Source organism: Verticillium nonalfalfae (assembly GCF_003724135.2).
Source record: "Verticillium nonalfalfae strain VnAa140/NRRL 66861 chromosome Unknown scaffold_17, whole genome shotgun sequence".
NCBI lineage: Eukaryota > Fungi > Ascomycota > Sordariomycetes > Glomerellales > Plectosphaerellaceae > Verticillium > Verticillium nonalfalfae.
In genome coordinates this window covers 89,393-115,899 of record NW_021167242.1, presented here as the reverse complement: position 1 = coordinate 115,899, position 26,507 = coordinate 89,393, and the positions used below count along the sequence as shown (strand labels likewise).

The 26,507-nt window shown below is 56.2% G+C and overlaps 8 protein-coding genes across 8 annotated transcripts; 4 read left to right on the top strand and 4 right to left on the bottom strand.

The window, feature by feature from the left end:
- Positions 1-509: 509 nt before the first annotated feature.
- Positions 510-2,986, top strand: AKR1 (palmitoyltransferase akr1; the record flags this gene model as incomplete). Its single annotated transcript, XM_028636916.1, has 5 exons — positions 510-779; positions 890-1,699; positions 1,751-1,841; positions 1,898-2,275; positions 2,331-2,986. 5 exons carry the CDS (start codon positions 510-512, stop codon positions 2,984-2,986), a joined length of 2,205 nt encoding a protein of 734 aa, XP_028497495.1.
- A 5,308-nt stretch (positions 2,987-8,294) lies between these two features.
- On the bottom strand, positions 8,295-10,172 carry CDC6 (AAA ATPase; the record flags this gene model as incomplete). The annotated part of the gene is made up of 1 exon (XM_028636915.1): positions 8,295-10,172. One exon carries the CDS (start codon positions 10,170-10,172, stop codon positions 8,295-8,297), a length of 1,878 nt encoding a protein of 625 aa, XP_028497494.1.
- A 782-nt stretch (positions 10,173-10,954) lies between these two features.
- Positions 10,955-13,473, top strand: D7B24_002713 (uncharacterized protein; the record flags this gene model as incomplete). Its single annotated transcript, XM_028636914.1, has 2 exons — positions 10,955-11,021; positions 11,072-13,473. 2 exons carry the CDS (start codon positions 10,955-10,957, stop codon positions 13,471-13,473), a joined length of 2,469 nt encoding a protein of 822 aa, XP_028497493.1.
- A 1,994-nt stretch (positions 13,474-15,467) lies between these two features.
- On the bottom strand, positions 15,468-15,746 carry D7B24_002712 (uncharacterized protein; the record flags this gene model as incomplete). The annotated part of the gene is made up of 2 exons (XM_028636913.1): positions 15,468-15,501; positions 15,568-15,746. 2 exons carry the CDS (start codon positions 15,744-15,746, stop codon positions 15,468-15,470), a joined length of 213 nt encoding a protein of 70 aa, XP_028497492.1.
- A 1,512-nt stretch (positions 15,747-17,258) lies between these two features.
- Positions 17,259-18,419, bottom strand: D7B24_002711 (uncharacterized protein; the record flags this gene model as incomplete). The annotated part of the gene is made up of 1 exon (XM_028636912.1): positions 17,259-18,419. One exon carries the CDS (start codon positions 18,417-18,419, stop codon positions 17,259-17,261), a length of 1,161 nt encoding a protein of 386 aa, XP_028497491.1.
- A 3,367-nt stretch (positions 18,420-21,786) lies between these two features.
- On the top strand, positions 21,787-22,635 carry D7B24_002710 (uncharacterized protein; the record flags this gene model as incomplete). The annotated part of the gene is made up of 1 exon (XM_028636911.1): positions 21,787-22,635. The coding sequence occupies one exon, from the start codon at positions 21,787-21,789 to the stop codon at positions 22,633-22,635; it is 849 nt and encodes a 282-aa protein (XP_028497490.1).
- Positions 22,636-23,143: 508 nt separating this feature from the next.
- On the bottom strand, positions 23,144-23,902 carry D7B24_002709 (uncharacterized protein; the record flags this gene model as incomplete). Its single annotated transcript, XM_028636910.1, has 3 exons — positions 23,144-23,611; positions 23,688-23,771; positions 23,870-23,902. 3 exons carry the CDS (start codon positions 23,900-23,902, stop codon positions 23,144-23,146), a joined length of 585 nt encoding a protein of 194 aa, XP_028497489.1.
- A 1,353-nt stretch (positions 23,903-25,255) lies between these two features.
- RPB7 (DNA-directed RNA polymerase II subunit) lies at positions 25,256-25,914 on the top strand (the record flags this gene model as incomplete). Its single annotated transcript, XM_028636909.1, has 3 exons — positions 25,256-25,504; positions 25,566-25,646; positions 25,711-25,914. 3 exons carry the CDS (start codon positions 25,256-25,258, stop codon positions 25,912-25,914), a joined length of 534 nt encoding a protein of 177 aa, XP_028497488.1.
- Between the last annotated feature and the right edge of the window lie 593 nt (positions 25,915-26,507).

Below are 26,507 nucleotides of genomic sequence, written 5' to 3'. Positions count from 1 at the left end.
GCACCCTTTGCCTGACAGCTGTACCCCGTTGATGCTTCATTGGCCAGCCTCGCCAGAGGGTCCAAAGCCTCTGAGGTCTGCGGCCCTCAGCCTCGCCAAGGCGCATTGCTGACGACAGCAATTTCCGGGGCCTCCAATCCCTAAGCTCGTCTGAGTAGAGAAGCTACCCTTCTTGGATCACGCTTCCTTCACTGCAGCTATCTCGCTTCGCATTCCATCCCCAATTGTGCACACCCTGTATCGCATCCTGTCTTTCTCGAGGTCCGCATCCTCATCCTTTGAATTCTTGTCCGTCGTGGTCCGCCTAATGAAGCGTCAATTTTCATAAACTCAACCCCGATTCCATCGATACCCGCCCGGCAGTCAACTACCGTCTGTACGCGCACGCACGACCCGCCCTTGCCGACCACGACGAAGACAAACCCACCGACGCCCCCCCCCCGTCGTCAGACCCTGACCGACTCTGTGTTTCGCACGTTGGCTTTCTCGACAGCCGCCTCTCGCATTCGATGGACAAACCTCGAGCCACCTCTCCCTTCGTGGGCCAGCCTGCTTCTTCACCTGCTGCCCCTACACAACCCGCGAATAAAGGAGCCGCCGTCGCGCCGGCTATCAACGACATGGAGATGGGTGCCGTAGCAGACGCGCGTGCGACGCCGCCAGAAAACGACATTATGCAGCTGGCGAGGGTCGGCAACGTCGCCGGCATGGAGAAGCTCTTCGAGTCGGGCGAGTACGATGCCACATATCACGATGATGAAGGCATCACGCCGCTGCATGTACGCTATCTCCCCTTTTCCAAGTCTGCCCTCACCAAGTCTGCATCGCTGCTCCAAGTCGATGGAGCCCATGGTCGCCATCCCGATGAACCTCATACTGACTGTACCAGTGGGCGGCCATCAACAACCAGTACGCCATGGCCAAGTTCCTCATCGACCACGGCGCAGAGATCAACAGAAAAGGAGGTGAATCGGTCGCGACGCCGCTCCAGTGGGCCGCGCAGCGCTGCCACTACTACACCGTCAATCTCCTCCTCCAGCACGGCGCCGACCCCCTCATCACCGATGCCCAAGGCTACAACACGCTCCACATTTCGACTTTCAATGGCAACGTCCTCCTCATCGTCCTCCTCCTCCATCAAGGCATCCCCGTGGATGTCGCCGATAGCTACGGGCACACGGGCCTCATGTGGTCCGCCTACAAGGGCTTCCCCCAGTGTGTCGACCTCTTTCTCCGCTGGGGCGCCAGCGTACACGCCACCGACGAGCAGGGCTTCACGGCGCTGCACTGGGCCCTCGTCAAGGGCTCGCCCGGCTGCGTTCAGAAGCTCATCGAGTACGGCTCCGATCGGTTTGCCAAGACGGAGACGGGGAAGACCCCCGATGTCACAGCCAAGGAGCTCAACACAGTGGGCGCCTGGCACCGCGCGCTGCGGGAGTGCGGGTACGATGAGGATGCGCAAGCGATCGAGCCTCATTTCCCGGGAGCCAAGTACCTGAGGCAGGATAAGAGGGGCTTCGTAACCAAATTCCTCTTCTTCTGGCCGACATTGACGTTGTGGTCGGTTCTCGGCATACTGGGAGGCATGCCCATCTTGGCCGGTGTCCTCATCAGCGTGGCCGTCGCATATACGTTGCAGTGGTGTGCGCAGAGGGTGCTTGACCATGCGCCACCGGGCATGAGACACTTTCACAAGACGGTATGCATACTTCAGTTGTTTCTTGGAGGCCTGGCGGAACTGACCTAGTAGCCTTATCTTGCCGGCATCTTTGCCGCCACTCTCTTCCTCACAGCCTGGAACTGGATTTTCACCGTTCTGCCGTACACGACTTTCTCCAATGGTGAGTAAAGGCGTCAAGTAACCAAACATGTTCTAGACGTTGGCTGACACCCACAGCCCCGAGCAATCCTCACTGGTGGCTCAATATTTGTTTCGGTACATCCTTGTCGCTGTGCGCTTACTTTTACTCCGTCTGCATGCGCCACGATCCGGGCTACGTGCCCAAGATGAAGGGCATTGCCGAGCAAAAGACCGTCATTGACGAGCTGCTCGGCCTGTGGAAATTTGATGAGGCCAACTTTTGCGTGACGTGCATGATCCGGACGCCTCTGCGCAGCAAACACTGCAAGCAGTGCCAGCGCTGCGTGGCGAAACACGACCACCACTGCCCATGGGTGTACAACTGCATTGGTGTAAACAACCACCGTCATTTTTTCCTCTACCTCATCAGCCTGAGCTTCGGCATCATCTTCTACGACTGGCTTCTCTACAACTGTATGTCTTGCCATGTATTTGAGGGAACGCGACATCACGTGCTAACCATCTCTAGACCTCAACGATGTCTCGATCAACGCCTCCGACAGCTGCAGTATCTTGTCTCCGACGCTCTGCAAAATCGTCAACGCAGACGGCTACACGGCCGTTCTCAGCATTTGGATCACGGTTCAGCTGACCTGGGTCAGCATGCTCCTCTTCGTGCAGTTTGTCCAGGTGTCCCGCGCCATGACGACCTTTGAGAATATGTACGGCATCCGCGACGCGTCCGCCACATCTGCCTTTACCTCGACCGGCACACCTCTCGACCCGAACCAGGCCGCCCTTGCCGCCCCCGACGGCAGCGTTGCGCCGTCAGCTCTCAGCAAGCACGGCCACGCCCACCGCGGCGGTTTCATGAAGCAAATGTTCCGCCTGCTCGGCGTCGAACCCTTCCTCGAGACGGTCCGCGGCCGTGGCGCCGCGACCGGTGGCAACGCCAAGAACACACGCCGCAAGAAGAGGAACCCCTACTCGCGCGGCATCGTCACCAACTGCCGCGACTTTTGGTGCGATCCCGCGCCGACCTTTGGGCAGCGCGAGAACGGCGCCGCCGTGCTTGGCGGCGAGCCCGTCGATTACACGGCCATGTACGAGAGCCCCAGTCTCATGGATATCGGCCGCGGCCGGCGCCGCGGCGGTTACGAGGTCGTGGCCGCCGAGGAGGTGTGAGCGGCCGTGGCAGTCCTGAGTTTGTTTTGAAGGGGTCCTGGCGCCCCCTCTGTTCCTCTAGACAGGGCTCAGGAGACCCCATCAGAAGATTTCTGTGAGCAGCAGCGAAAGCAATAACGAACAGCAGACACCCTGTATTTACTAATTGTGCTTGGGACGAAAACGCCCCAGCGCCGGGCCGCAAAGGGGCGTCGACGACCGACACGCGTCATGAAAGAAAGAAAACTTGAACTTGAACACAGGCAGGTGGGCGTCATACTTCTTTGCTTGCGCCGAGAGGAATGGGGAGGTAGATGTCGTGGTGCAGAAACGGGGAGCGGGGACGGAAGGCGCATCTTGCTAGCAGCTAATCACGGGCGAAAGCATTTCAGAGAGCGACGGACGGGCGTGTCCGATGTATTAGCGGGTGCCGGGCTGATCCGGCTGGCGTTAATTGACTTGTGTGTGCATGTTATTGTGCGAAGACTGGTGCATGATGGTGTGTTGACTTGGATGGCGAATTGATCTGGTACAAGGGACTGAATTCTGTCATCGAGCCGTGTCCGTTGTATCATTGCGTGAGGGGACGATTACTTCACCACAATGCCAGAGGTACATGTCACTTTGGCCGTGAGGCCTTCTCGCTCGAGAAGCTGGATGAAATACCATACTCTCAGAGCACCCGTCACCCTTCGCGAAACGCTTGATCCGGCCTCGCCTCGTCGGTGCAACTATCGCCACAGGCCTCCTTGCAAAGACACATGATCCTCCTAGCCACATCATCATGCTTCTCCCCCAGCGCAAAGCATCACCAAAAAGCCCTCACCGAAGGGGCCCTCGCATCCGGCCTACCACTCCCACTGCCTGGCCGCCGTCACGAGGACCCTCACGGCGCCGGCCGGGTCAACCCCGATCTCCACCCGGGACGGAACGGTACGCAAAAAGACGCTCGGGCTGCCTCTACTGGCTGGTTCTACGCCTCAAGGGGGACAGATTGGTTGTGGTGGGTTTGTAGGTACATTAGGGTGTAGGGCTGTGCTGTGCCAATGCGGCCCCCACCCTCGTCCCGTCTGCTGCGGTTTCGTCGTTCGCGCGGCGGGGCTGAGCACTGCGCGTGTCCGTCATGGTGCATTGCCAGCCACGTTAGAGAACAAAGGGGGGAATCACAAGACTATTCATCCCTACAGTCGTACAGTCGCGTCTGCGCTCGCTTGACCCAGCAGCCCTATGGCTGCCAAGAAACTTGTTTCACTGCACCGCTGGGTTACCAATGGCGGGGGAAGGGGGCATCCAGACCTGCAAGGCAGACTTGTAGGTCATCTTGTTTCGTGGTTTGTCATGTTGGCGATGGCTTCCTCGTGCAAGTTTGCTTTGTCATGGCGGTTTCTGCTTTTTCAAAGCCCTTTGTCTTCATGGGTGCATCCTCGACGTCAGACGACGCGTGTCCTTGGGCCAGCGATGAGCATCATCATGAGGGCTCGAAACTCTTGGTCAGCCTCGCTGGTCTTGATTCTGCCCAAAGCATCTTCAATGGGGGTGCTTGCGCAGCGAGAAGGAAGAGGTAGCCCAAGACACCAGCCAGCCAGCGCCGTCCGCTTCTCCGCCCCCAACTTGGGGGCTGCACCTAAACCCTGTCGAGACGGACTCGCCGGCAACAGGGGCAGCAGCGAGCCCCCAGCAGCAAGAAGCAGCAAATCTGTCGTCGCGGGTGCACGTGCAGCAAATGTGTAGATTGCAATGCAGCGGCATATTGTGGCCTGTCTCCGAAGGCTGTCCTGGTTTTTACAAGCCAGGCTGCCATGGCACGGGACCGACGTGCGCCCTTGATGAAATGGTGGTGGTGGTGTGTTGCGTCCCCCTGCTTTCAGCTGGCGGGGCTAAGAGAGAGTCCTTGACCAAAGTCCTTCGGCAAGGGGTAAGAAGTCGAAGAGGATGAGGAGGGAGCATCTGGAGGTGGTCGCCGTCGTGAACCAATGGGCACGGTCATAGATGATTGCGAAGGCAGCACAAAGTAAAACTCTGCCGGCATCATGATCTCGACGCCACGTGTGTAGTACGCAGGCAGGCAGACAGCCAGGCCATTGGAAATTCGACAGTAATTGCTCCATAGGTGATGGCCCCACGATCGTTGCCTGGGGCTCGCCGAGACTAGCGAAAGTGGAATTGGCATTGTACCTCCACCTCCCAGTCGCTGCATCGCTCCCGGTTGCTGCCTCGCATTCTGGTGGAGACAACGGTAAGTGACGAGTGCGATGCATAACGTTTCGCCCAATCGTTCTGGACCAGTGCCTGGAGCCGGTCGATCCTAGAATGGATGGAGAATGCAGGACATATGGCGGTGGCCGTGGCCCGCGAAGGAACAGCATAGCCCACGAACGTAGCACGGTCCGTCCGCCACAAGCAGCCAGTCGTGGTGACGATGTTCCTTGCAGCGGGAGGCGATGTTGCTGATGCACAACATTGCGAGGCCTCAAGCCTTTTGCTTTTACCCGTCAGAACGATAGGGTGCGAGGAATAGGCGGACATGTTTGCTGGTCGGAGCCATTCGATCGTGTGGTGTCTTACTCTGCTTTAGTGCGCCTAGGCAGGCAGTCGATCGGCTTTGGCCTCATGCAAACTACTGCGAGGCCAATGAGAACTAGCAACTCGGCCAGTCTACACAAAGTGTCATGCCTAGCAGGAATGCCATGCCAGTGTCCATCAGACCAGTATCCATCAGACCAGTGTCCATGGGACCAGTGTCCCGGGTGGCCTACGAGGAAAGTGGAAAAAAGCCATTCGTGATGAGTCAATCGCGGGGCCGCGGGGGGGGGTGGAGGAACGGTACGGAGCAGTGGTTCTGGGCATCTTTTCCTTCACGGGCTACTACCGAATTGAGGTTCCAGTTTCCCCAGGTCTTTGTCTCGCGGGGAGGCGAGTGGTACCAAACTGGGACATGAATGGGGTGTCAGAAGAGAACAAGCGAGGTACGTATCGCGAGCGCGTCTAAATATGCCTTGCGCGTGGCCGTGCCTCTGGCGGCCCTCGTCTGTTTTACTCCTGGGCCTCATGTTCCTGGGCCCTGTGGCCGGCGGTCGGGTCAGTCTGGGGAAAAAGAGGTTTCGACAGGCGCTGACAGCACCAACAATGCGGTTCTCGGACTCTCCGTGGCGAATCCAATGCGAACTGTCCAGTCGACAAGAAACAGACCCCTATAACAGGGAGGGGGGGGGGGGGGATTCTCTTAGGGCTGTGCTATTTTTGTGAAGGATTCGCACTGACAACCGCTTCGTAAGGGGGGGTTCTCGTCCTCATCCGGAGAAGGTTGGTGGTCTCTACTGTTCTGGTTGGAATGAGCCCGCCACTCAGATGGCTGGCGACCTCGAGAGAATCGGTGGCCTCTTCGAAACACGCGTCTAATTCTCGACCAGAAACGGGCGCGTCTTTGTCTGTCTGCATGGGCGGTTCCTGGCAGGATTCACCTGCCGCGCATTGGTATCCATCAAATCTAGGACTCGCTGTGGTTTTGGTGACGAAGGTTCTCCGTGGTTGGTGACAGTACGGACGCAGATGCACGCAAGAGGTGTGCCGCATGATCATTTCCCAGTGTCCTACGGCCTACGGGTATAACTGCACCCCCCGTCATCATCGTCATTTGGCAGGGAAGATGGTCCATGCTCAGCCTCGAGTGAGGCGGTGCGGCTGGGGCTTCCTGGTGAATAGACCCTGCGCCTACTCCCCTCTAAACTCGGAGACACACCCCTAGGAGACCCTTGGGGCCGCAGGCATTACTCCCCCTCCTGCCTCCCAGGCCTCCCCCTCCTGCCCCCTTCCCCCCCCCCCAACGACATTCACGGCGACGGTTCAGTGCACATATATCTCACTGTTGACAGTTCGTCTCACACAAGACATATCTTTCGCGGAATTATACAATTCCATGGCACGCTATTTGGCTTGCACTACGAACAGACATTGTACCGTACAGCCAGCCATTGACATTTCCTCGGCCACATCACTCACGTACGATGGCGTACCGCATGAGGGTCTCGGTTCTGTCGGCCTTTCCGTAACGGGCTCTGAGATAAGTACTGGGGTAGCATTCCCCGTCAGTGTCACCTTGAGAGGATGAGGGATGACCTGGCCGCTTGGCACCGTTGGTCCCCGCGATTCAGCTGTATTTCGCGACGAATGATAGTATTATTTTTCACCATGCTCGTGTGTAACGCACACACGTCGCGTGTCAGGCGCAGGATAGGTCTTGCCGCCACGGTACTTCCACAGCATGATGCTGCCGACAGTCGATTTAACCTCAAGCCTCTCTGCAATGATACAATTGCCTCAGCCCAGCTTCTTACCAGATCAAGCGCCAAGGAAGAGCTGAGTCCGAATCTTATCTCACAGCCAAAGACACGAACCGAGAAAAAAAATGCAGCATGTCTGTACATGTTTCGGCGCCTGAATAGGTACCTACACACCCTGTCGAAAGCCATTGCGCCCCTCGACATATTTGTACCAGCACTCCACTACGGCACACTCCTCCCGATCCGCATCGGGCCAGACACCACATCCGACCCAGGGCATGGTTCAGTGGCAGCACTAGGCCCTCCCGCTAGGCACTGGTTGGCCGAGAGCATCCACTCCCCATCCTACCTAGGTGCATTTGGTACAGCGAAGAGCACCACACCTCAGCGCATTGTCTTCTGGTACGCTGTTTTTGCCCGTCGGCCGCTACCTGACCAGGTAGGAGTACATGTACTTTGTATGCCCCCCCTGGCTATGATCCCTTACAACCCTTCCACTGGAAAAGGGGATCCCGCAGGCTAGCAAAGCGCGCGGATGCCCCTGGGCTCAATGCGTTTCACCCACCATCCTTTAAGATCCAACGCAGCAGGGCTGGCGGTCTGTATCCCTACTCAATGCTCACTTTGCTCCGTGTTCTCGGCTCCGCGGCTCTGTCGTGTCAAGGTTAGCATGGCAAGGGCTGGATGCTCGCAAGTCGGCACGCGCACGCACATCGATTATCTCTCCTCGTCCGCCATAGGGGGTATTGCAAACGCAAATGAATAGGGTCATCTGAATAGTCCTCTCTTCGCCATTTGTAAACAGTTATCTAGCTCCGGCTGTTGGGTATCAAGCTCCGGTCGCAATCTCTGCATCCTCACCAAAATTAAACGTATGCCACACCTGCACTAAACACTCCAATGATTCCTTCGCTCCATGATCCCCGTAGGAAAACAGATGCCCCGTCTCATCCAAACCCCTCCGCAATGCCATGCATGAGATGCACAATCCGAACGCCGTTTTCTGTCCTTGTTTATACCAAGAGAACCGTACCCACAACTCGCTCTGTTCAGTCCAATGCCTCGCCGCTGATGATGCTCTTGAGGATGCCCGCGCCCACGCCGTCCGTCATTTGCTCCATCTCCTTCTCGCCAACGCAGCTGGCCACCCGCCTCTCCTCGCCAGTGGCAAAGTTGCCCTTGCGCGACCGCTTGCTAGGCGTCTGCGCGATGAAGCTGCCCGCCTTGCCCTCCACGGGGCTGACAAGGCCGAGCGTCTCAAGGCTGCCAACGACCTCGCGGAACTCTGAGCTCGAGAGCGGGTGCAGAACCGAGTCTCGTGTGCAGAGAACAGTGTACGTGTCGAATAGAATCTTGACAGTCGGTGCGAGAGTAGCCGACTTGGATGGTGTCGTCGAGAGTCCAGAGCTGGCCCTCGCCACTCGGTTGCGGTTCTCCAGGGCCACCAGGGCGCAGAGTGCCGCTTTTTGCTGCAGGTTGAGTGCCTTGAGTCTCTGGTTTGTGCCGTTGCTAAAAGCCGCTTGCGTGACCTTGTTGAGGTGCCCGATGGAAGCGCGAGGCGCTGTCTCTGCCGTCAAAGCTTTGAGCGAGCTCGTTGCAATCTGGGCGACGCTCCTCGAGCCGCCCTTTGTGGGAGAGGCACAGTTCGTAGTCTCACCCAGGGGCTTCCTAGAGGGCGTCATCTGAAGCATCTTTTCGCGTGCTTCGTTCTCATGTTTCTCTTTCGTCTCCGTCTCGATCAAATCCAGCGCTCTGCGGCAAATCTCAAAGGCCTTGCGCAAGTCTCCCGTCTGGCTGGCTACCTTTCTCGAGCAAAGCTCGATAGCGGCGGGATGGATGAAGGGAGCTGATGTTTGTTGGCTGCCTTCTGGCAACAGGCTCTTTAGACGGGTCGTGATGATACTTTTGATCTGGGCGGCTGAGTAAGGGTGGAAAGGAAGCAGGTCGGGCTTCAGGTTCTTTGACTTGAGTCGTGGTAGGAAGCGATCTGTCAAGTCCAAAGCGTTGGCAATGCCGACCATGACCAGCCGTGACGGTTTCTGGAGCGACCACTCAAACAGACGGTATAGACTCTCCAAGCCCATTGTGAGAATGTGGTCAATCTCGTCCAAGACAACCAAGTGAACAGGCGCGTCCTCTTCCGAGGTGACAAAGATGGTCTGTAGTGCCGCCATGGCTTGCACCTCGTTGAGATCTTCGCTGTGGCCCAGCAGGTCGAGAAGGGTGTTGTACAGGTCCTTGGATGATTTGATGCTCATGCAGTTGATGTAAGCCTGACGCACCCCAAGCGTCTCCGTCAACTTGCTCGTGACCTCCTTGACCATGGCGCTCTTTCCTGTACCCGGTGGACCGCTGATGTAGAGGCAGCCACTAGCAGCCGAAGAGGAGCACTGGTCGACAAATTTGCTGAGCCGGGCCTTCTCCTCCTCACGTCCTACAAGTTGGCCAGGATCAGCTCCACGGGCAAAGAGCTGTCGCGCGTGGTGATAGACCGTCTGCTGAGCCGCTGGTGTGAGGGGCGTCTGGGGGGTCATTCGTCTGAAAAGCTTGCCCGCAGACATGACAGCATGTCTTGGCGTGATTGGGGCCTTTGCGAAGGCATCTCGGTGGCGAGGGGTTTGTGGAGTGACGGGTACGGCTTTTGTAAGCTTCTGTGACTTTGTGCGGTATTGCCTCTTTGTGGATGGCGTGGGGACGACATCGTCATCCTCATCGATTTCTGACAGGGACTCAGTCGCCTTGGGGTCGGCATTTTCGTCATTCGCCTCCGCTAGTCGAGCTGATCGTCGAGTTCGCTTTGCAGGGCAATCAAGGGCACCTGAAAGAGGCTTGATGAGCAAGATGAACGCAGGAGGCGCTTGCTCGAGGGTCCGCTTACCTGTGTCTGCGACGTCCCTCATCCGCTTCCCAAGGGTTGTGCCGGCCATTGGAATCGCTCGAGGGCTTTTGACCTGAGAGTCAGGAAGAAGAGTAGAGGAGGAAGGAATGATGCAAGATTCGGGAAGGTGCAGTCAGTTGGTGAACGTTCATGCGTCAAGGCAGGTGCAACAGTTCAGTGGTCGGTATGTGGAGGTGTGGGATGTGTCGCTGTCGAGGTCGCACCTGCTCCGGGAGCTGGCTGGCAGGGAGATTTAGAAGTAGCCGCCCCGGAAGGGTGGGCCAGTACGGCGCGTAAAGTGCTGCAGGAGCGCGTTTTCGCGTCAGGGCGCGATTTCCCTTTAAACGACGTGAGGGAGTCGACGGCTGCACGTGCTTCTCAAGGGACGTGCACGCGTCTGAGGTCCCACCTTTTTCGTGACTACTTGGTGGCAAGTCTGGCCAGATGATGCCAGCCAAGGGCAGTGTCAGCCAGTAGACAGGCGAGAACGGCTAACAATTAGTGCTTTGTGCGGAGGTGCCCGATCACTCGTCTTCCCCCAAACCAAACGCCGGCCTCCGCCGTGACTATCTAGACAGGATGGTACCCGCAATTGGAGATGAGGCTCTTCGGCTTATCAACTTGTCGTCGGCCCCATCATGACCTTGCCTCCATGTGCCCTCGTTGGCATCTCTTCCTCCCTCACTCTTTTGAATCGTGGGCGTAACAGTCAGGCCGCCTGTCCATCTCTTCCCCTCACCTACTCTGGCTTCTCGGCTGCAACGCCGACCCACCAACCTCGCACCCCGAGTGTATGTGGCATGAGATAGTGTTGCATGACCCGACTTCGATATGGCAGAACCCTCGTATAATGCCTTGGTGGAGGGCTTCAGAGATCGCGAATATCCCATGCTCAAAGGTTTGCTGGTTCGCTCGTCCGGAAAATCTGACAGGGCTGACTCGCCACAGACTCCGTATATCTCGACCATGCTGGAACGACGGTTTACTCCAAGTCTATGATGGACATGTTCACTGCCGAGATGATGTCTAATTTACTTGGCAATCCTCACTCTGGCTCTCTGCCTTCGCAGTACACTACGTCTCGTATCGAAGACATCCGTTTGCGACTTCTTAACTTCTTCAATGCGGATCCTTCCGAGTTCGACTTGATCTTCGTTGCCAATGCTACGGCAGGCGTCAAACTTGTGCTTGAAGCCTTTCGCATTCTGCCCGCGGGATTCTCATACGCATATCATCAGGCTTGCCATACTAGTCTCGTTGGCGTTCGTGAGGAAGCCGTCGAGAGTATTTGTGTCGATAACGATCACATCAACAAATGTCTCGCTGGGCACACACTCAATCTCAGCCTAGTTGCTTCAGACTCAACAATCTTATTCGCCCATACCGCTCAGTCGCATATGGACGGGCGACGATACCCAGTTTCGTGGTCATCGGAGATGAGAAAGGCGGTGCATCCATCGAGGGCCCTATATACTCTGCTCGACGCCTCATCTCTTGTAACGACCTCACCACTCGATCTCGGCGACTCTGAAACTTCGCCTGACTTCACCGTCCTTAGTCTCTACAAGATTTTCGGCTTCCCCGATTTGGGGGCTCTGATTGTCCGACGCCAAGCGCAGCCAGTCTTCAACTCGAGACGATATTTTGGTGGCGGCACTGTGGACACTGTCGTATGTGGGAAAGAGAAGTGGCATGCTTCGAAGAGCCAATTTCTTCACGAAAGACTAGAGGACGGAACACTGCCGTTTCACAGCATCATTGCGCTCGATGCTGCTCTTCACAGCCACAAGGTGCTTTTTGGGACTATGGCGCACGTCGCTGCTCACACAGCGTATTTGCGCCAGCATCTGGCCAAAGGACTGTCTGCTCTCAGGCATGCTAATGGCGAGCCAGTCTGTGTCCTGTACGGTGAAGACAACGACCTTAACGCCGAACTTGTCGCTGAGCGTGGGCCAGTGATAGCCTTCAATCTGCTCAACGCCGCAGGTGCATGGATCAGCTTAAATGAATTTGAGAAGCTTGCTACGCTTCAGAAATTTCATGTTAGAACCGGTGGTGTGTGCAGCCCAGGTGGTATCGCCGCGGCTCTCAAGCTTGAGCCTTGGGAGGTTCGGAGAAACTTCTCAGCTGGCTTTCGTTGCGGTACGGATCAAGACATCATCGCCGGAAAACCGACGGGTGTGATCCGAGCCAGCCTGGGCGCGATGAGCATAATGCAGGACGTCAAAAGCTTCGTTGACTTCATTGTCGAATTCTACAGAGAGACGGAGTATCTTGCCACAATCCCGACCACTACCACCATGGAGTTTGTCCCGGACACCGCACGGTTGCGTGTCCAGGCCTTGTCTGTCTTTCCCATCAAAAGCTGTGCCGCCTATTCGGTGCCGCATGGTATAGATTGGGAAGTGAAACCAGAGGGTCTAGCTTGGGACAGGGAATGGTGTCTGGTTCACTCTGGGACGGGACAAGCATTGAGCCAGAAACGATATCCTCAAATGGCTCTCATTCGGCCAGTCCTGGACTTTGAGCAAGGCCTTCTTCGTGTCACATGCTGCGGCACAGTACGCACAGATGGGCCAAGCGAGGTTTCGGTGCCGTTGTCAGCGGACCCAACGGTTCTGGATACGCAAGGTTCCGACCCTATGCTTGTATCTCGAGTTTGCGGTGATCAAATATCCGCCCAGAAATGCGCTCTTCCAGAGGTCAATGCCTTCTTCTCCGATGTTCTAGGCGTGCCTTGTGTGCTCGCTCGGTTCCCAGCAGGCGGTCGAGGACGGGGTATGCGCCAGTCAAAGGCACAAATTCAGAAGCACCAAAGATTCGGAAAGCCAGCAACGAGCCTGATACCAGGATCATTTCCAGACCTGCCATCTCCGCCGGACTCGGATTCTGAACAGCAGGGAAGCAAGATTCTCCTCGCAAATGAGAGTCCAATCTTGTTGGTGAACACAGCCAGTCTCCGCGCACTCAATCATGTTATCATGGCCAAGGGGGACGCCCCGGTTCCCATCTCCGCCTTCAGGGGCAACGTTGTTGTCGGCCCAGCCAACGACAACGATGCACCTCTGCCGTACGCCGAAGACGCTTGGGCCAACGTCAAGATAGGTCGCCATAACTTCCAACTGATGGGCTCTTGTCGTCGGTGTCAAATGGTCTGCGTCGACCAAAAAAGTGGCGCAAAACATCAAGAGCCATTTCTAACTTTGGCCAAAACCCGACGCTTCGACGGTAAGGTTTTTTTCGGAACGCACATGCGTCACGACAGTCGACCAGGCTATGCCACGAAGGAAGCTCAATATCCAACCATCCGGGTGGGCGACACGGTCGAGCCCAATGCCCCCGTGCGTTGAGGAAAGGACCTTGTCAGAACAAACGGATGACAGCACTTGAGCCACCAGCCTTGGATTTTGCCAAGAGATGGCCGACGACCTTACGAGCATCTCTCAACACGTACAGTGCCCTTGTCTTTTCCGATACAGTATGTGTCAGGTGAAACGGGGACATCCGTGCGCGAAGCTTACTCCAGTCTGAAGCTCTCCACCTCGAGCTCAGCTTTGCTTCGCCATCCGTCTGTCTGGTCAACAATACGCATTTGACCGTCATCCAATGATGCGTTTCCCCCATCGACAGCTGGTGCGTCACATATTCGCGCTAACCAACGACGTCGAGGCAATGCGTGGTTCTCGATTCGTATCCAAATCATGATGTCGACAATCGGCTCAGAGCGTGCACTGGTAGAACTAGGCCGTCCGAACAACGATCAGGAACGCTAACCTCAACACATACACGGCAAATTAGCTGTATGCCTAGGCAGGACCTGAAACGGGACTTTGCTTAAGCATTATTGTGTTGCCAGAGTAAGCAGGCATGAGCAGGCTGGCAGTGGGAACCACCCAATTGTCCTGGGTATGACATTAAAAGGCCCACGCCGTTGCTTACATGCGCAAGTGTAGCAACGATGACCAGCACGGCAATGAGAGCCCGCTTGGTGTTGTCCTGGGCAGGACGTTAAAAGGCCCGGCATGTTGTCTTCATGTTCGATCGAAGCAACAATGAGCAGTATGGCGACAGATGCCAGCTGTGTAACGAAGCGTTGCCATGCTTTTCGGTTCTATCGGATCCGCCATGATGACGATCATACAGAGAGTAAGATGCTTCCGCCGTGGGGCTCCATATCTGTTACACACTTTGCTGACTTGTCTCTACAGGATGGACCATCACGAGTGAACGATCAGTACATACCTTCGCGCGCTAGTCCTGGGCATGACGGGGAAACTGCCCAGTGGACACGACTCAGTACGACGAGACGATTCACGATATGATGACGTTAGAGCTAAAAGCCCTTACGGTCGAATGCCTCCTGTTCGTATTACGAGCAGCTGGTGAGAAAAAGTCGTGGTGCGCAGTGATGACTGTCGAAACTGGTCGAGAATAACAACCGGCGCAGCAGCGGATCTGTTGCGGCGGCGGCGAGGTCACTCTGCGGTAGAGGCGTAAATCCTCGTCAGTGCCGCCAGGCGGGGTTCTTTCTGAAGGAGACAAGCGTGATAGTAAGAGCAGTATGCCGGAGGCGTGTCGTCAGCTGGCCGTCCCGTGGGCAAGTCCACGACCAGCGGACCACTTGCCAGCCGCGGCAGAGGCTACTTTGCTCCGGAGCCAGCATCTCGGACTAGGCCGAGGAGGACCTGGGCCACCTGCGGACATCACCGCCCTAAGGGCGCCAAAATGGGTGGACCAAACGTTTGGACGGTGGAAGCGTGTGCTTCTAAGAGCGATGGGCTGGTCACGTCTCCTGGGACGGTCGGTGGGATTGCATCGTCCGGACCTAAGCTCTTGCGCTCGACCATCAGGTTTCGGGGCGTCTCCCGACTACTTGTCAAGGGGGGTACACAGGTGGGGGATTCCGTTCAAGTGAGATGCCGACGATGATTCTCTTGCCGAACTAGCTGGACAGCGAAATTCAAGCCTGACTTTGCCCCATACTAGTCTGAATTGTGTGTGGTTGTAATGTCTGACTCTGCGAGTCGATAGAAATCGATTTTGAAAGTACGATCACCACGTGTCCAATTCTCTGTCGACCACAGTGATTCACCATTGAGACGACATCCCGTCGACTGCACATGCGTTGACGTAAGGCGTGTATTGCCATGTGTTTATGTTGATAGTTCACAACAGGTATCATTAGGTTTCAACCGATTAAACGGCCGCTCAACGTCTATCATACACGGATGCTCCGCTCGGAAGCCTGTGATGTACAATCTGGTCGCGCTTTTCCACAAACGCTCCAACTCTCATAAGTCATTGATGATGTCGTGGTTTGAATATTTCTGTGCATGCTGGTGCTTTATTTGGGGGGCGACGCAGGGCCAGCGGTGAAACTGGAAGGGCGTGTTAGTCAACACGTGTCGAGGTATCAAATTGGGTGTGCCTGGGTAGTGTCATACTTGCGCCACATCTTGCCAAACATGCCGGGTGCGACCTGCTGGTCGTGGAGGCTCTGACGACGAGCCTGGCCTTGGGTGCCGCGCTTCTGGTCGACGAGGCCGGCGAAGAGGGTGTTGGAGCTGCGTCTGCGGCCGGTGGGGGAGCTGCTGAGCTGGTCGGCGGGCTTGGAGGAGTCCATGGTGATGTTTTTGGGCGTTGTAACTTCAAGGGGTGGATGATTGCTGAGGGTTCGACGTGTTATTATGATGTGGTGTGTCAGGATGTGATGAATAGACTGTGAGAAGAAAGCCAAGGGAGCACTGGATATATAGGCACAATGGCAGCTCATGAGGGGTCAAAGAGACCCAGACGAACTCGGTCAATGGCACATCACTGACGAACGACCTAAGGGAGCGGGGGCAGCGAGTGATGCGCAGCGACCCAATGAACAAGCACGGGTTGGGAATTTACACGCGACCACTAAGCTGAGAAGAGCTGGCTTGACACCAGGCGACACACACACATATCATGTCCAAGTCGATGACTTCACCAATGGGGTGATCCGCCGGATGGCGCCCGGGGAGCGGATGGGGAAAAGCTTGAGTGTCGTCGATGATGCGTACCCCGCGCGCGAGTCGGGGAAGACGGACATGGGCGAGGGGGGGGGGGGGGGGGCTCGTCTCTGGCCTTCTCCCACCTTAGCACGCATCGAGACAAACCCAGGTCACGGGGCGGAAAGGGGTCAATGGGGGGAGGCACTCGAGCCTCGACGGCCGGGGCGTTCGATTGTGGTCATGTTGATAGGGGCATGCCCATCGCCGTCCCGTTGAATGACGGTACAAAAAGGGGTCAACAGGCTGGATGTGGACCTGATCGCCGGTCGTGGGCATGGCAAAGTCTATCAAATGGGTTCCCTGTGGGTTTGAGGGAGCAGATGCACTAGGGTCGCGATGGTATGAGATTGTCTGGGCCGGGAGTGCTGTTGGGCATCGGGCGAAGCGAATGGATGCGGTTGCGGCCGTGTATCGAGGTGCTGTGCTGAGGTTGCGAATGGAAGGTGAGGTCATGGGCCGAGTTGAAGCTGTCATCGCTGGACCCTTGGACCCCCCTGTGGCTCCAGCGGCTCCAGTGGCTCCATGGTCTCAGTGGTCTCAGTGGTCTAGTGGCCCCACTCGGCTGCTAGCCCGGCCGCTGCTGCCTCAGAACTGGGGGGGGAGCTGCTGCCTCAGCAGAAGGAGCGCCCTGTTAAGTCATAATCGTCATTGAGCGATCTGTGGGGCCCGCGGCAATGCACGATCTTGCATCTAAGGGAGTCCTGCCCCACTTGGCCAGATGCATCACGATCGGCTCGGCTTGTCAACCTCGCCGGCCATCGACGACCTCCATCAATAGCCTCATCTCCAGCCATCGACGACGCATCAGGTTCCTTGGCTGAGATGTCGACGTATAGCAGATCATCATCAAATCGACCTTCACGACAGTACAGGCACTTCTGTAGCAGTCAACATTCCATTCTCTTCTCTTCTACTCGCAATGCAAGATGCGGCAAACTCGTGACAAAAGAAAAGTAAGGAAAATGAGGAAAAGAAATCAACATGCGCGGGTATCGTCTAGATGACAGTATCCTCATAATCCGTCAGTCCATGCCAAATCACCAATTTTGTATTCTGACCTCCGGAAACGATGCCTGCTCCCAAGGCTCGCAAACCACTTAGCAGGCGCACATGCGGGTGCCGCCCACCATGACGGAGCCGGCAGCGCCAGTCGCGGCCTTGGTAGCACCGCCAGCAACGCCGCCGACGGTGCTAGTCAGGCCGTTGGTGAGGCCACCGAGACCGCCCGTGAGGCCACCCAGGGCACCAGTCAGACCGTTGGTGATGCCGCCGAGAGTACCAGCAACACCGTTGGTCAAGTCGCCGAGGGTGCCAGTCACACCATCGAGGGAGCTCGTGACGCCGTCGAGAGCACCGCTGGCACCGGCACCAGCTGCACCAGTGAGGCCGCCAGTAAGGCCACCGAGGGTACCAGTGATACCGTTGAGAGCACCGCCAGCACCCGCACCACCACCGGCTCCGGTGAGCCCGCCAGTGACGCCACCGAGGGTGCCAGTGACGCCGTTGAGGGCACCATCGGCACCGTCAGAGCCACCTCCAAGAAGACCACCGAGGAGGCCAGTGAGGAGGTTACCGCCGACATTACTAGCCCCACCGGCGCCGGCGCCACCGCCGAGAAGACTAAAGACGGTTCCCAGAATGCCGTCGAGGGGACCACCGGCCTTGCCACCAAGTACGCCGCCGAGGCTGCCGAGGGCGCCACCGGCCTTACCGCCAGACGCAAGGCCAAAGATCGATGACAGGATGCCCGACACAGTCGAGATGATCTGGCCGATGAAGTCGGTCGAGCCTGTGACGTCGGCGAGCTCGAGCGAAAAGCCGCGGGTGCCGGGGTTGACAACACCGGTGAGGCCCCCGAGGGTGCCCTGGACGCCGCTGAGGAGGCCCGTGAGGCGCTGGACGTCGACCGAGCCGCCGCCCGACTCGATGAGGGCGTCGATCTCGCGCTGCGAGAGCTGGAGGTCGTTGAGGATGCCCTCGAGGCCGCCGAGAACCGCGTCGGCCTGGCGGCGGGCGAGGCTGAGCGTGGGCTTGACCGTGATGGCCTCGCCGGTGGGCAGCATCGCGCCCATCTGCTGCTCGAGCCCCATGTTGATGGCACTGTTGGCGCGGGCAATGACCGTCTTGTCCATGTTCACGCCCTTGCTCATCATGTTGTTGGTCGACTCCATGCCGTTGGCCGCGTCCATGTTCATGGGCTTGGCGTAGGAGCTGCCAACGAGGGCGCTAAGGGCGAGGGTAGCAGTAGAGGCCTTCATTTTGACAGTGGGTTTCGGGTTTTGTAAGTGAGTGTGGAAGGTGAGTGGGTAGAAGATGTCCAAAAAAGAGTGAACGGTAGAAGTGAGACGGGTTGTTAGAGAGTGTGGTGAGAGAGTGTGTGTGATATCGTGTGAGTTGCTGAGTGCTGAGGACTACTTCTTCCATCAACGGACTGACAACCTGCGTCTTTATACTACGGTTGCCTCACGATATCGACTTTGAGCTTCACAAAACAATCTCCTAGAACTCTGAATGGCTCCTCATTGTTGGTGAACGTTTCCCACATTGTCGGCCTGTCTCTCGGCAGGACCCTGGAGCAGCCATATCGCGAAGCCTGGGCAGCTGCGGACCGATGCCACGCACAGATGGCCTCCTGGGTAGGGGCTCGCTGGAAGATTGTCCCTGCATCAGGCACCGGCACCGGTACAGCTGCCTGTGACACAGTCCCAGATGAGGCTCAGGAATCTTCCCAGCACTATTGACCGTTGTGGGCATCCGAGCGTGGGGTCGGGTTTCCAAGGGTCCTTCATCTCCCTTAAGCCACGGCTTCTCCCCGGCATCGTGCCCCGCGAGTTGTGGACATCACTGCAGAGCTTCCTCCGGTGTCTCCGGTGTCTCCGGTGTCTTCCCGGAATGTGGAAGCACCTGCATCTCGCCGATCGACTAGAGGAGTATATTTGGAATGTCACACAAAAAACCCCGCCGTTGGATGGGTGCCCATGAAGTTCCCTTGCGGCACTGTGAGATTTGCTAGCCTTTGGTCCACGATACGTGCCTCGGGGTGAGACATCGATGGGTCGTCCCGAGACAGCCAGCTTGCGGATACCACTTCGACCTTCCACAGCAGCGGGTGCTTTTGATTTCAGATGCATCATGAGCGTGCCCTGGTGCGTGGGATTAACGGTCCACATGACAATACCTTGTTCTGTTCCGGATCATCAGGGTTGCGGACGATCAGGGTCTGGTGCATATTTCGAGCGACCCAAGTGGAGGGAATTCGGCACAAGCTCATGCCAGTCTTTGAAGCAGAGCAGAGACATTGGCAGCGTGCAAGTTGGGTGTTCATATCCCAATCCGCATGAATTGCGCCCATGCATAGGCCAAGATGATGTGGTGGTTGCTGAGGAGCCTCAGCCAGCACCAAGTCGGCTGGCTGCCTGGCAACCGCTCTTTCCTGCCATACTGCCTAGGCTACAGCGTCACAAGCTACATAGGCAACCCTGAAGTGCCATTCACCAACAACCACCGGGCCGTGACGCATGGCCTGGTGGTTATAGAGGTGCTTAATAAATACCCGTAAACACATGCCTCTACATGTGAGGGCGCGCAAGTTCGAAAGCGCGTGGAGGGACTTGGGGGTTCGACGCCGGCACACGGCAAAGGAGAAATCCTTTTTGACATCGCATTTTCTCTGTTTTGATTTCGTCTGCCCTTTTCGAGTTATCACCAGGCCTTAAAAATGGGTTATACTCGGTATCATGCAGGCGGCGGCAGGCTTGAGATGTGATGTTTTGGGAGGAGTGCTTCTGATGGTTTGCGCGTGCATAGCAACTTGTGTGAGAAGGTATCTTTTCTCGGCTGCGGCCTCTACTTCTTCCAGTCTCGTTCAGTATTATATGGATGTGCTCGGGATATACACAGGCCCCGATGTACTCCTGTCATGCCGACTTCGAGGCCATCTGTGTAAATACCATGAACATATCTCAGTCTGATGGTCTACTCTAGACCCTCTCCAATTGGCTCAGCTAGGGAGCGGCGATGACTTATACGGAGCTGTCGACCCGGGTCGGTAGCTAGAGATATGTTCCTACGTAGCTGCTCTCACTCTGGTCGTTGATTAACCCGCTGATCTCTGGATTCAATGAGTACGAAACGACCCTCTTTTGCTAATCGGACATAGATAAAACTGTCGACCTCCGGTACCTCGCGAGAGGAGTGACCTTGCCTCGCCACCGAGAAAGGAGTTGGTGCCCACGGAGTGTCTAGTACACTTTGGCTGCAAGCTAAGATCCTCATCGCCAGCGAGATTCTCGTCGAACACGTCAAACGAGCCATGTGCCTTTTTCGACCTGGTTGGAATATGACCAGCCTATCAGTTGGCGACTCAACTTCGCGGTACTACTCGCACTGGTGCTAGAAACCTGAGAAGCAACTTGGAAAAGAATGGCGCCGCGGCCGGTCGGGGAGTCTTTGACGGCTGGGACCTGGGTAAGATTGCCATACCAAGAATAGGTTCTCTCTTTGCATGATATGACATTACAAAGCGGTTGGTCTGGGCTCGAGGATCCGTGGCGATGATGAGACTGCTCAGGTCGGAAATGGCCCAGCTGGCAGGTGCTCATGGCATCAGACAGGATATTAGCGAGGCGTCAATCTGAATCGATGCTTGGCTGAGACGTAGAGCTTTGGCTCGATGTATGTATAGATGTAAACTTGAACTTGGTTTGATGAGCACCGGAATACGGGCTTGACAATATGCTTGGGCTTGTGAAGACTGGTTCTCTGGTGTCACGGTGGCGACAAAAGGCTACGTCCTGGGCGATTGTCGGCAACGTACGTGCGATGATGATCCTGTTTCAGGGGGTGTGGAACTTTTACCTGGGGCGCAGTTATCACCAGCAACAGCGCATCAGCGGTTAGTTTCCATCTTTAGTTGCCAGTCAGATCTTGTCGACAGGGTAAAGAAATCCTGTCTCGAGCGCTGTCAGGTGAAGAAGTCACAGACGTGGCAGCTATCAGAGCCACACGTGAGAGATTGAACTACCCGCCAGACGCAGTCATGGATGGATGGCCTTATCAGATGAGCTGTTCAGCACTGCCGTAGCGTTGAAAGCAGCAGACAAGACACGTTCATTGTGCTGTCCTCGGTCCATCGGGATGATAGCGCAATGTTGTATTCCAAACCACAGATCTTCTGTGCGGCTTCAAGAAAAGCCGTCTTCTGGAACATCAGGGCTTTCCAGTAACAGCCTGTTTGTTCGGAGATGTACGCGAGAAACTCGCGATGGTATATATCGCTTGCCCAACATCGACTCTTGTCTTTCACGAGACGAAGGTTACCTTGAGTAGAAAGAAACGCCATTACCAACGCCATCATTTGTCTCAACCTGGCACCGAATTCCAGCATCATCCAAGAAATTATCTGGTCACAAAGAAGTCTCATCCCCAAACCAACAGGAAAGTCTCACATCCTAACCTGATTCTATGTGTGTCCATGTTGCAACCCATCGCCCTTGTGGCCACACTTCATCCTACCCCGTGTCCTGCACCTCCACCTGGCGTCAGAAAACCAAATGTTTTTATCCTTTCGTCAGCTGTTTCTTCGGCGACGGACCTAGCAAGCCCTGCACTGCTGTACGTCTCTACATGTCCACTACCAATCCATGCCCCTACTGTCCCGATCGTCGTCCCTTCGAGCGTCAGCAGCCCATGCACATCCCCGAGGGCACCCACCTTACCTACGCCGAGAGGCGCGTCCTTGAGCAGAGGTATCCTGGTGAAGCGATGGAGACGCAGTACTCGTCACGCCCGACAGACAAGCGCAGCCGCTTCACGCTAGCAGAACAAGAGAGGATCCGACGAATCCATTCGGACCAAAGGGCAATGAGGTTCGAGGTAGTGCCCGAACAGCCCGGTCATCCGATGGACATCAACAAGCCGCTGCCGCCCCGACCTTTACAGGTGCCTTCTCGCTCGCTGGAGCAGTCAGAGTCGTCGCAGGGTTTCGAGACTCGTACGCAGAGCCAGAGGGTCGCAACCTCGCAGAGAGGCGCGGAGCAGGTTCGAATGTCCCACAAGACACCCGCAAAGGATTCATGCTATGTGGAGATGCCGCAGACCTTACAGATACCATCCAAAGCGGACCCTCAGTCGAGCATTGGACATCCTCGCGGTACAAATCCGGCCACGGCCCAAGGACCGTGGCTCAACATAGCTCCGCCGCCAAATACCCGTCGACCGCGCAAAAAGCAGGCTCAGGGCACGTCTCGCAACAGGTCATGGAAGAGCGGTATGCTGGGCGAGACGTTGCGCGGCGGTTCCTCGAAAGCGTCAGACCCGGATTCAGACTCAGAGTCGTTCGTCTCAGCCGATGCACTATGTATCGAGCAGCAACATTCTCAGAAACAACGACTTTACGACGTGGACCTGACAAATGAAACGCCCAGGAGAGGTACAAGAAACCATCTGCTGAAGAAGAAGAATCAACGCAGGTAATCGATACGGGTTTCTCTTTGAGTCACTGTGGTTTCTTTGTGTTGAATCCCGCGTTTCGTTCTTTGTTTACTATCAGGTGTGTGGCCATACAACTGAAGTGCCTTGGATGTCAGACAGCGAGAAGGCGTGCAGGAACAAAAACAGACAATGGGTGATTGTTTTAGTGAGGGCAGGAAACCATGGGGCAACCTCCATCATACACAAATCTATACAAAAATGCAAAGGCTCACAATCTCCACAAAACACAATGCCGCGATGGTGCTGACGGAGAATTCGCAGCAGGGGATGTAACGCTCCTTCGTGATTTACCCAGCAAGTCGATGTCAAGGATCTGAGTATATTACGGGCGATTGATTACTCGACTCGCTCAGGGCGTTTGGTGAGATGACGTAGATCTCTCGATAATTTGGGGGAGCCGAAGAGATGGAACATGGAATGGAGGTTGGCATTGTCGGCAAGTCCCATCGCTTGGCTGGCTAGCTGTGGCAAGATCGTCACCGACACTTGCTTACTGGGCCTTGCCGCTCTTGGCATCAACAGCCTGAGCGGCTTTGAACTTGGCAATCTCCTTCTCGACGGCCTTGTCGACGCGAGCCTTGAGCTCCTGTCGGTATCCCAACAAGAACAGAAACTCGAGCCAGACAAAAAGGGGCGCCAGGAAGATGGCCTGGATAAGATTATCGAGCAGCGCGGGAGCACGCTTCTCGAAAGCACCGTGGCCGATGAACTGGAAGATCCAGCAGACAACGTGGGTGATCAGCGCAGCCTGATTCGTGGTCGTCGGGTTTTCGATCCTCAGAGAGTTGCCATAGGCGGTCACAGCGAGGCCGATGATGGCAAGCAAAGTGCCGGCAACAGGCTCAAGGAGCACATAAAGCGCACCCCAGGTGATGGCGGCGAGGGTGCCGAGGTTGAGTTCCAGGTACGGAGCGGTCAACCAAGATGGCAGCGGGATGAGAGTCCCCGTGTTGGTGGCCTGCGATCAATTGATGAGCTTGTGGTTCGGTGTACGGCCGGCTCTAGACCTAGACCGAGGTCGGTCAGCCACTCACCAGCAAGAAACCTGAGTAGAGGATGAGAGGCACACAGCACATGTGAATGGCAATGTTGACCGAATTATGGTGATAGGCACCATACTTTGCGCAAGTTAGCCCCAACTGAAATATCAAGAATGAATGGGATGAGACGCCTCGTCCATCACTGGTCGGTAAAGGGCCCGCAGATTTTCACTTACAAAGGTTAGATGCTTTTCCAAGTCGAGGGACATGATGGTGGTTGATGGTGATTGGACCCGAGAGCAACAAATGTTGAATAGTGCATCCGCAGACAGTCGAAGTGACAGGTGGCTCTCTCAGGCTAGGAGACGGTGGACAGTCTCAGGTCGTCGGGATAAGGTAGTGAGCGATGGGAGATGCCGTGGGGCCTGAGAAGAGCAAGTGATCGCGTGATCTGGGGTTCGTATTGACAGATGAGCGCTGGTGATGAGGACGGCTGAGGATGCGGAAGGGGGGTAGTCAGGGTCCTCCTTTTTGGAGATGGAGATGCGCGTTAGCTGGAAGCTTCGGAGGCGCGCGACCAGGGCCAGGGGATACGAGGGCTGAAATGTCGAGGGGTTTGACTCGAGGCAGCGGTTTGACCGAGGGTTGAGCCTCGGCTGTCTGAACGATGAGGAATCGAAGTCTGGTGAGATGGAAGTTCTGGTAGATGCAGAATGTAATAATGTCGAGGTCAGACCATGGTGATGAACATTGGGATTTTGAGAGGGGGGAAAAGAGTTTGAACAATGGTCGTGCTCGTGCTCGTGCTTCGTGGTGCTGGCGCTGGCGCTGCCGTTGGTTCGCTGCAACATGTTCCCCATCCCCAGACAGAGTCAGGCGCGCCCCTGTCGAGGCCCAGCCTAGGCCAGGTCCTGTCGAGGGAAGGTGGCACCTGAAGTGCCTACCCTAGGGAGGTAGGTATTGCACTGCTCCAGTTGACAGATGGCAGGTGCTGCACAGTATTCTGCGGCAGCACCACACTCCACCCCCACTTCCGCCTTCCGCCTACCGTCTTGTCCTCCACCCTTGTGGCGCGTGCTTGTGGGTACCTGTGGCTTTGCATCTTGTTCTCGCATTCTCTTTGTGCCTTAGCCAGATGCCTGGGCTTGCGCCAGTGAGGCCTCAGCCTCGTCGGATTTATCTCCTCCATCTACTTCTCCATCCCACGGCTCGCGATCCCATCAATTGACCGCCCGTCGCCAGGAGTTAGTGTGGCGCGTCTCAGTAGCCCCGACCCCAGCTCAGGAGGCCTTCGTGCATTTTGATTTCCTTCCGTCTTTCTTTTCACTGTATCCTCTGTGCCATCACGACACTGGCGCGTAGCAACATCCCATCGCTAGAGCTTGCTCTTCCCTGTCTTTGACACTCGGCCGCGAAAGCGAAGCGCCCCAGCCACACGAGGTCGCGTAGCGACTACTCTGACGAAGCTTAAGACGACGGTACTGCTCGACTTGGCCAGTTTTTCGAGAGGTGCGCAACGCATAAAGCAGGTGACAGGGACCGACTTTTCGAGGCGATCAATTGCGAGCGGCTCGGAGCTGAACTTTTGCTGCGACACCATCACACACACACACATCGCGAAGATGTTCTTCCTCAAGAATATGGAGCGCAGGGTCACCCTGCACCCTTCGTACTTTGGGCGCAACATGCACGACTTGGTCACGAGCAAGCTATTGAAGGATGTCGAGGGCACCTTCGCCGGAAGCTACTACGTCATCTCTATCATGGACACGTTTGATATCTCCGAGGGAAAGATTCTGCCTGGTAGTGGGCTCGCCGAGTTCAACGTCGGGTACCGTGCGGTCGTGTGGAGGCCCTTCAAGGGCGAGACGGTAGCGTTCCCCTGTTTCCTGCCTTGGTGCTGGGGGAACAAGACTTCTGACTTGACTTCAGGTTGATGCTGTCGTCTACTCCGTCAACCATCAGGGCTTCTTTGCCCAGGCTGGTCCTCTGCGACTCTTTGTGTCTGCTCACGTATGTTGTCATTGGGAAGCGGCACACTGCTCGTATGGACTGGCGAGAACTGACATGTTGCTAGTTGATTCCTTCGGAAATCAAGTGGGATCCCAACGCGACGCCGCCACAGTTCACGGACAACGATGACACCATCATCGAGCCCGGAACGCATGTGCGCGTCAAGGTTATCGGCACTCGTGCCGAGGTCAGCGAGATGTGGGCCATTGGTAGCATCAAGGAGGATTACCTTGGGTATGCCGTACTCCTATCCTTCGTTGCCGTGTGATTGGGCTTACAGTATTTTTCTCCCCCTTCAAGCTGCCTCCAGGATTAAGTGATACCCCCCTTCTGGGGCTACTGCTGCGAGAGCGGTGGGGCCTCGATGGAGAGCGAGTTCAAGGGCAAAAGCGAGCGTGAACCCAAAAATCAGTCGTCCTCTGTGGTGAGGGACGTTGATATACAGACGAAAATGGCTGCCGCTTCTCAACACCCTGACCAGGGACTCGATTGCGGCAGCCAGGCGGAGCGACCGAGAATCACCGATTGGGCAATCCGGGCTCTGCTGAGCAACAAGTGTTGTGCTTTACTTGTGAGTAACTGATCGCTATTTCAGCAGTAAAGACGACTGCCAGCGGCATACACGAGCATTGATGCCGAAGACGGAGGGGGAGAGAGAAAGCGAGAAAGACAGAAAGACACGACATCGAGCTTCGTCAGACGAACAGGGAGCAATCCAACTTCCTAGAATGCAGCAATTGGTGCAGAACACTTGATGGTCTATCCAGGTGTATTTTCTGCCAGGGATTACATATATGCAGGCGCGGTATATGTACTAGTGGACGTAACGGCCGAATAAACTTGGTTGCGAGACTCCACCCA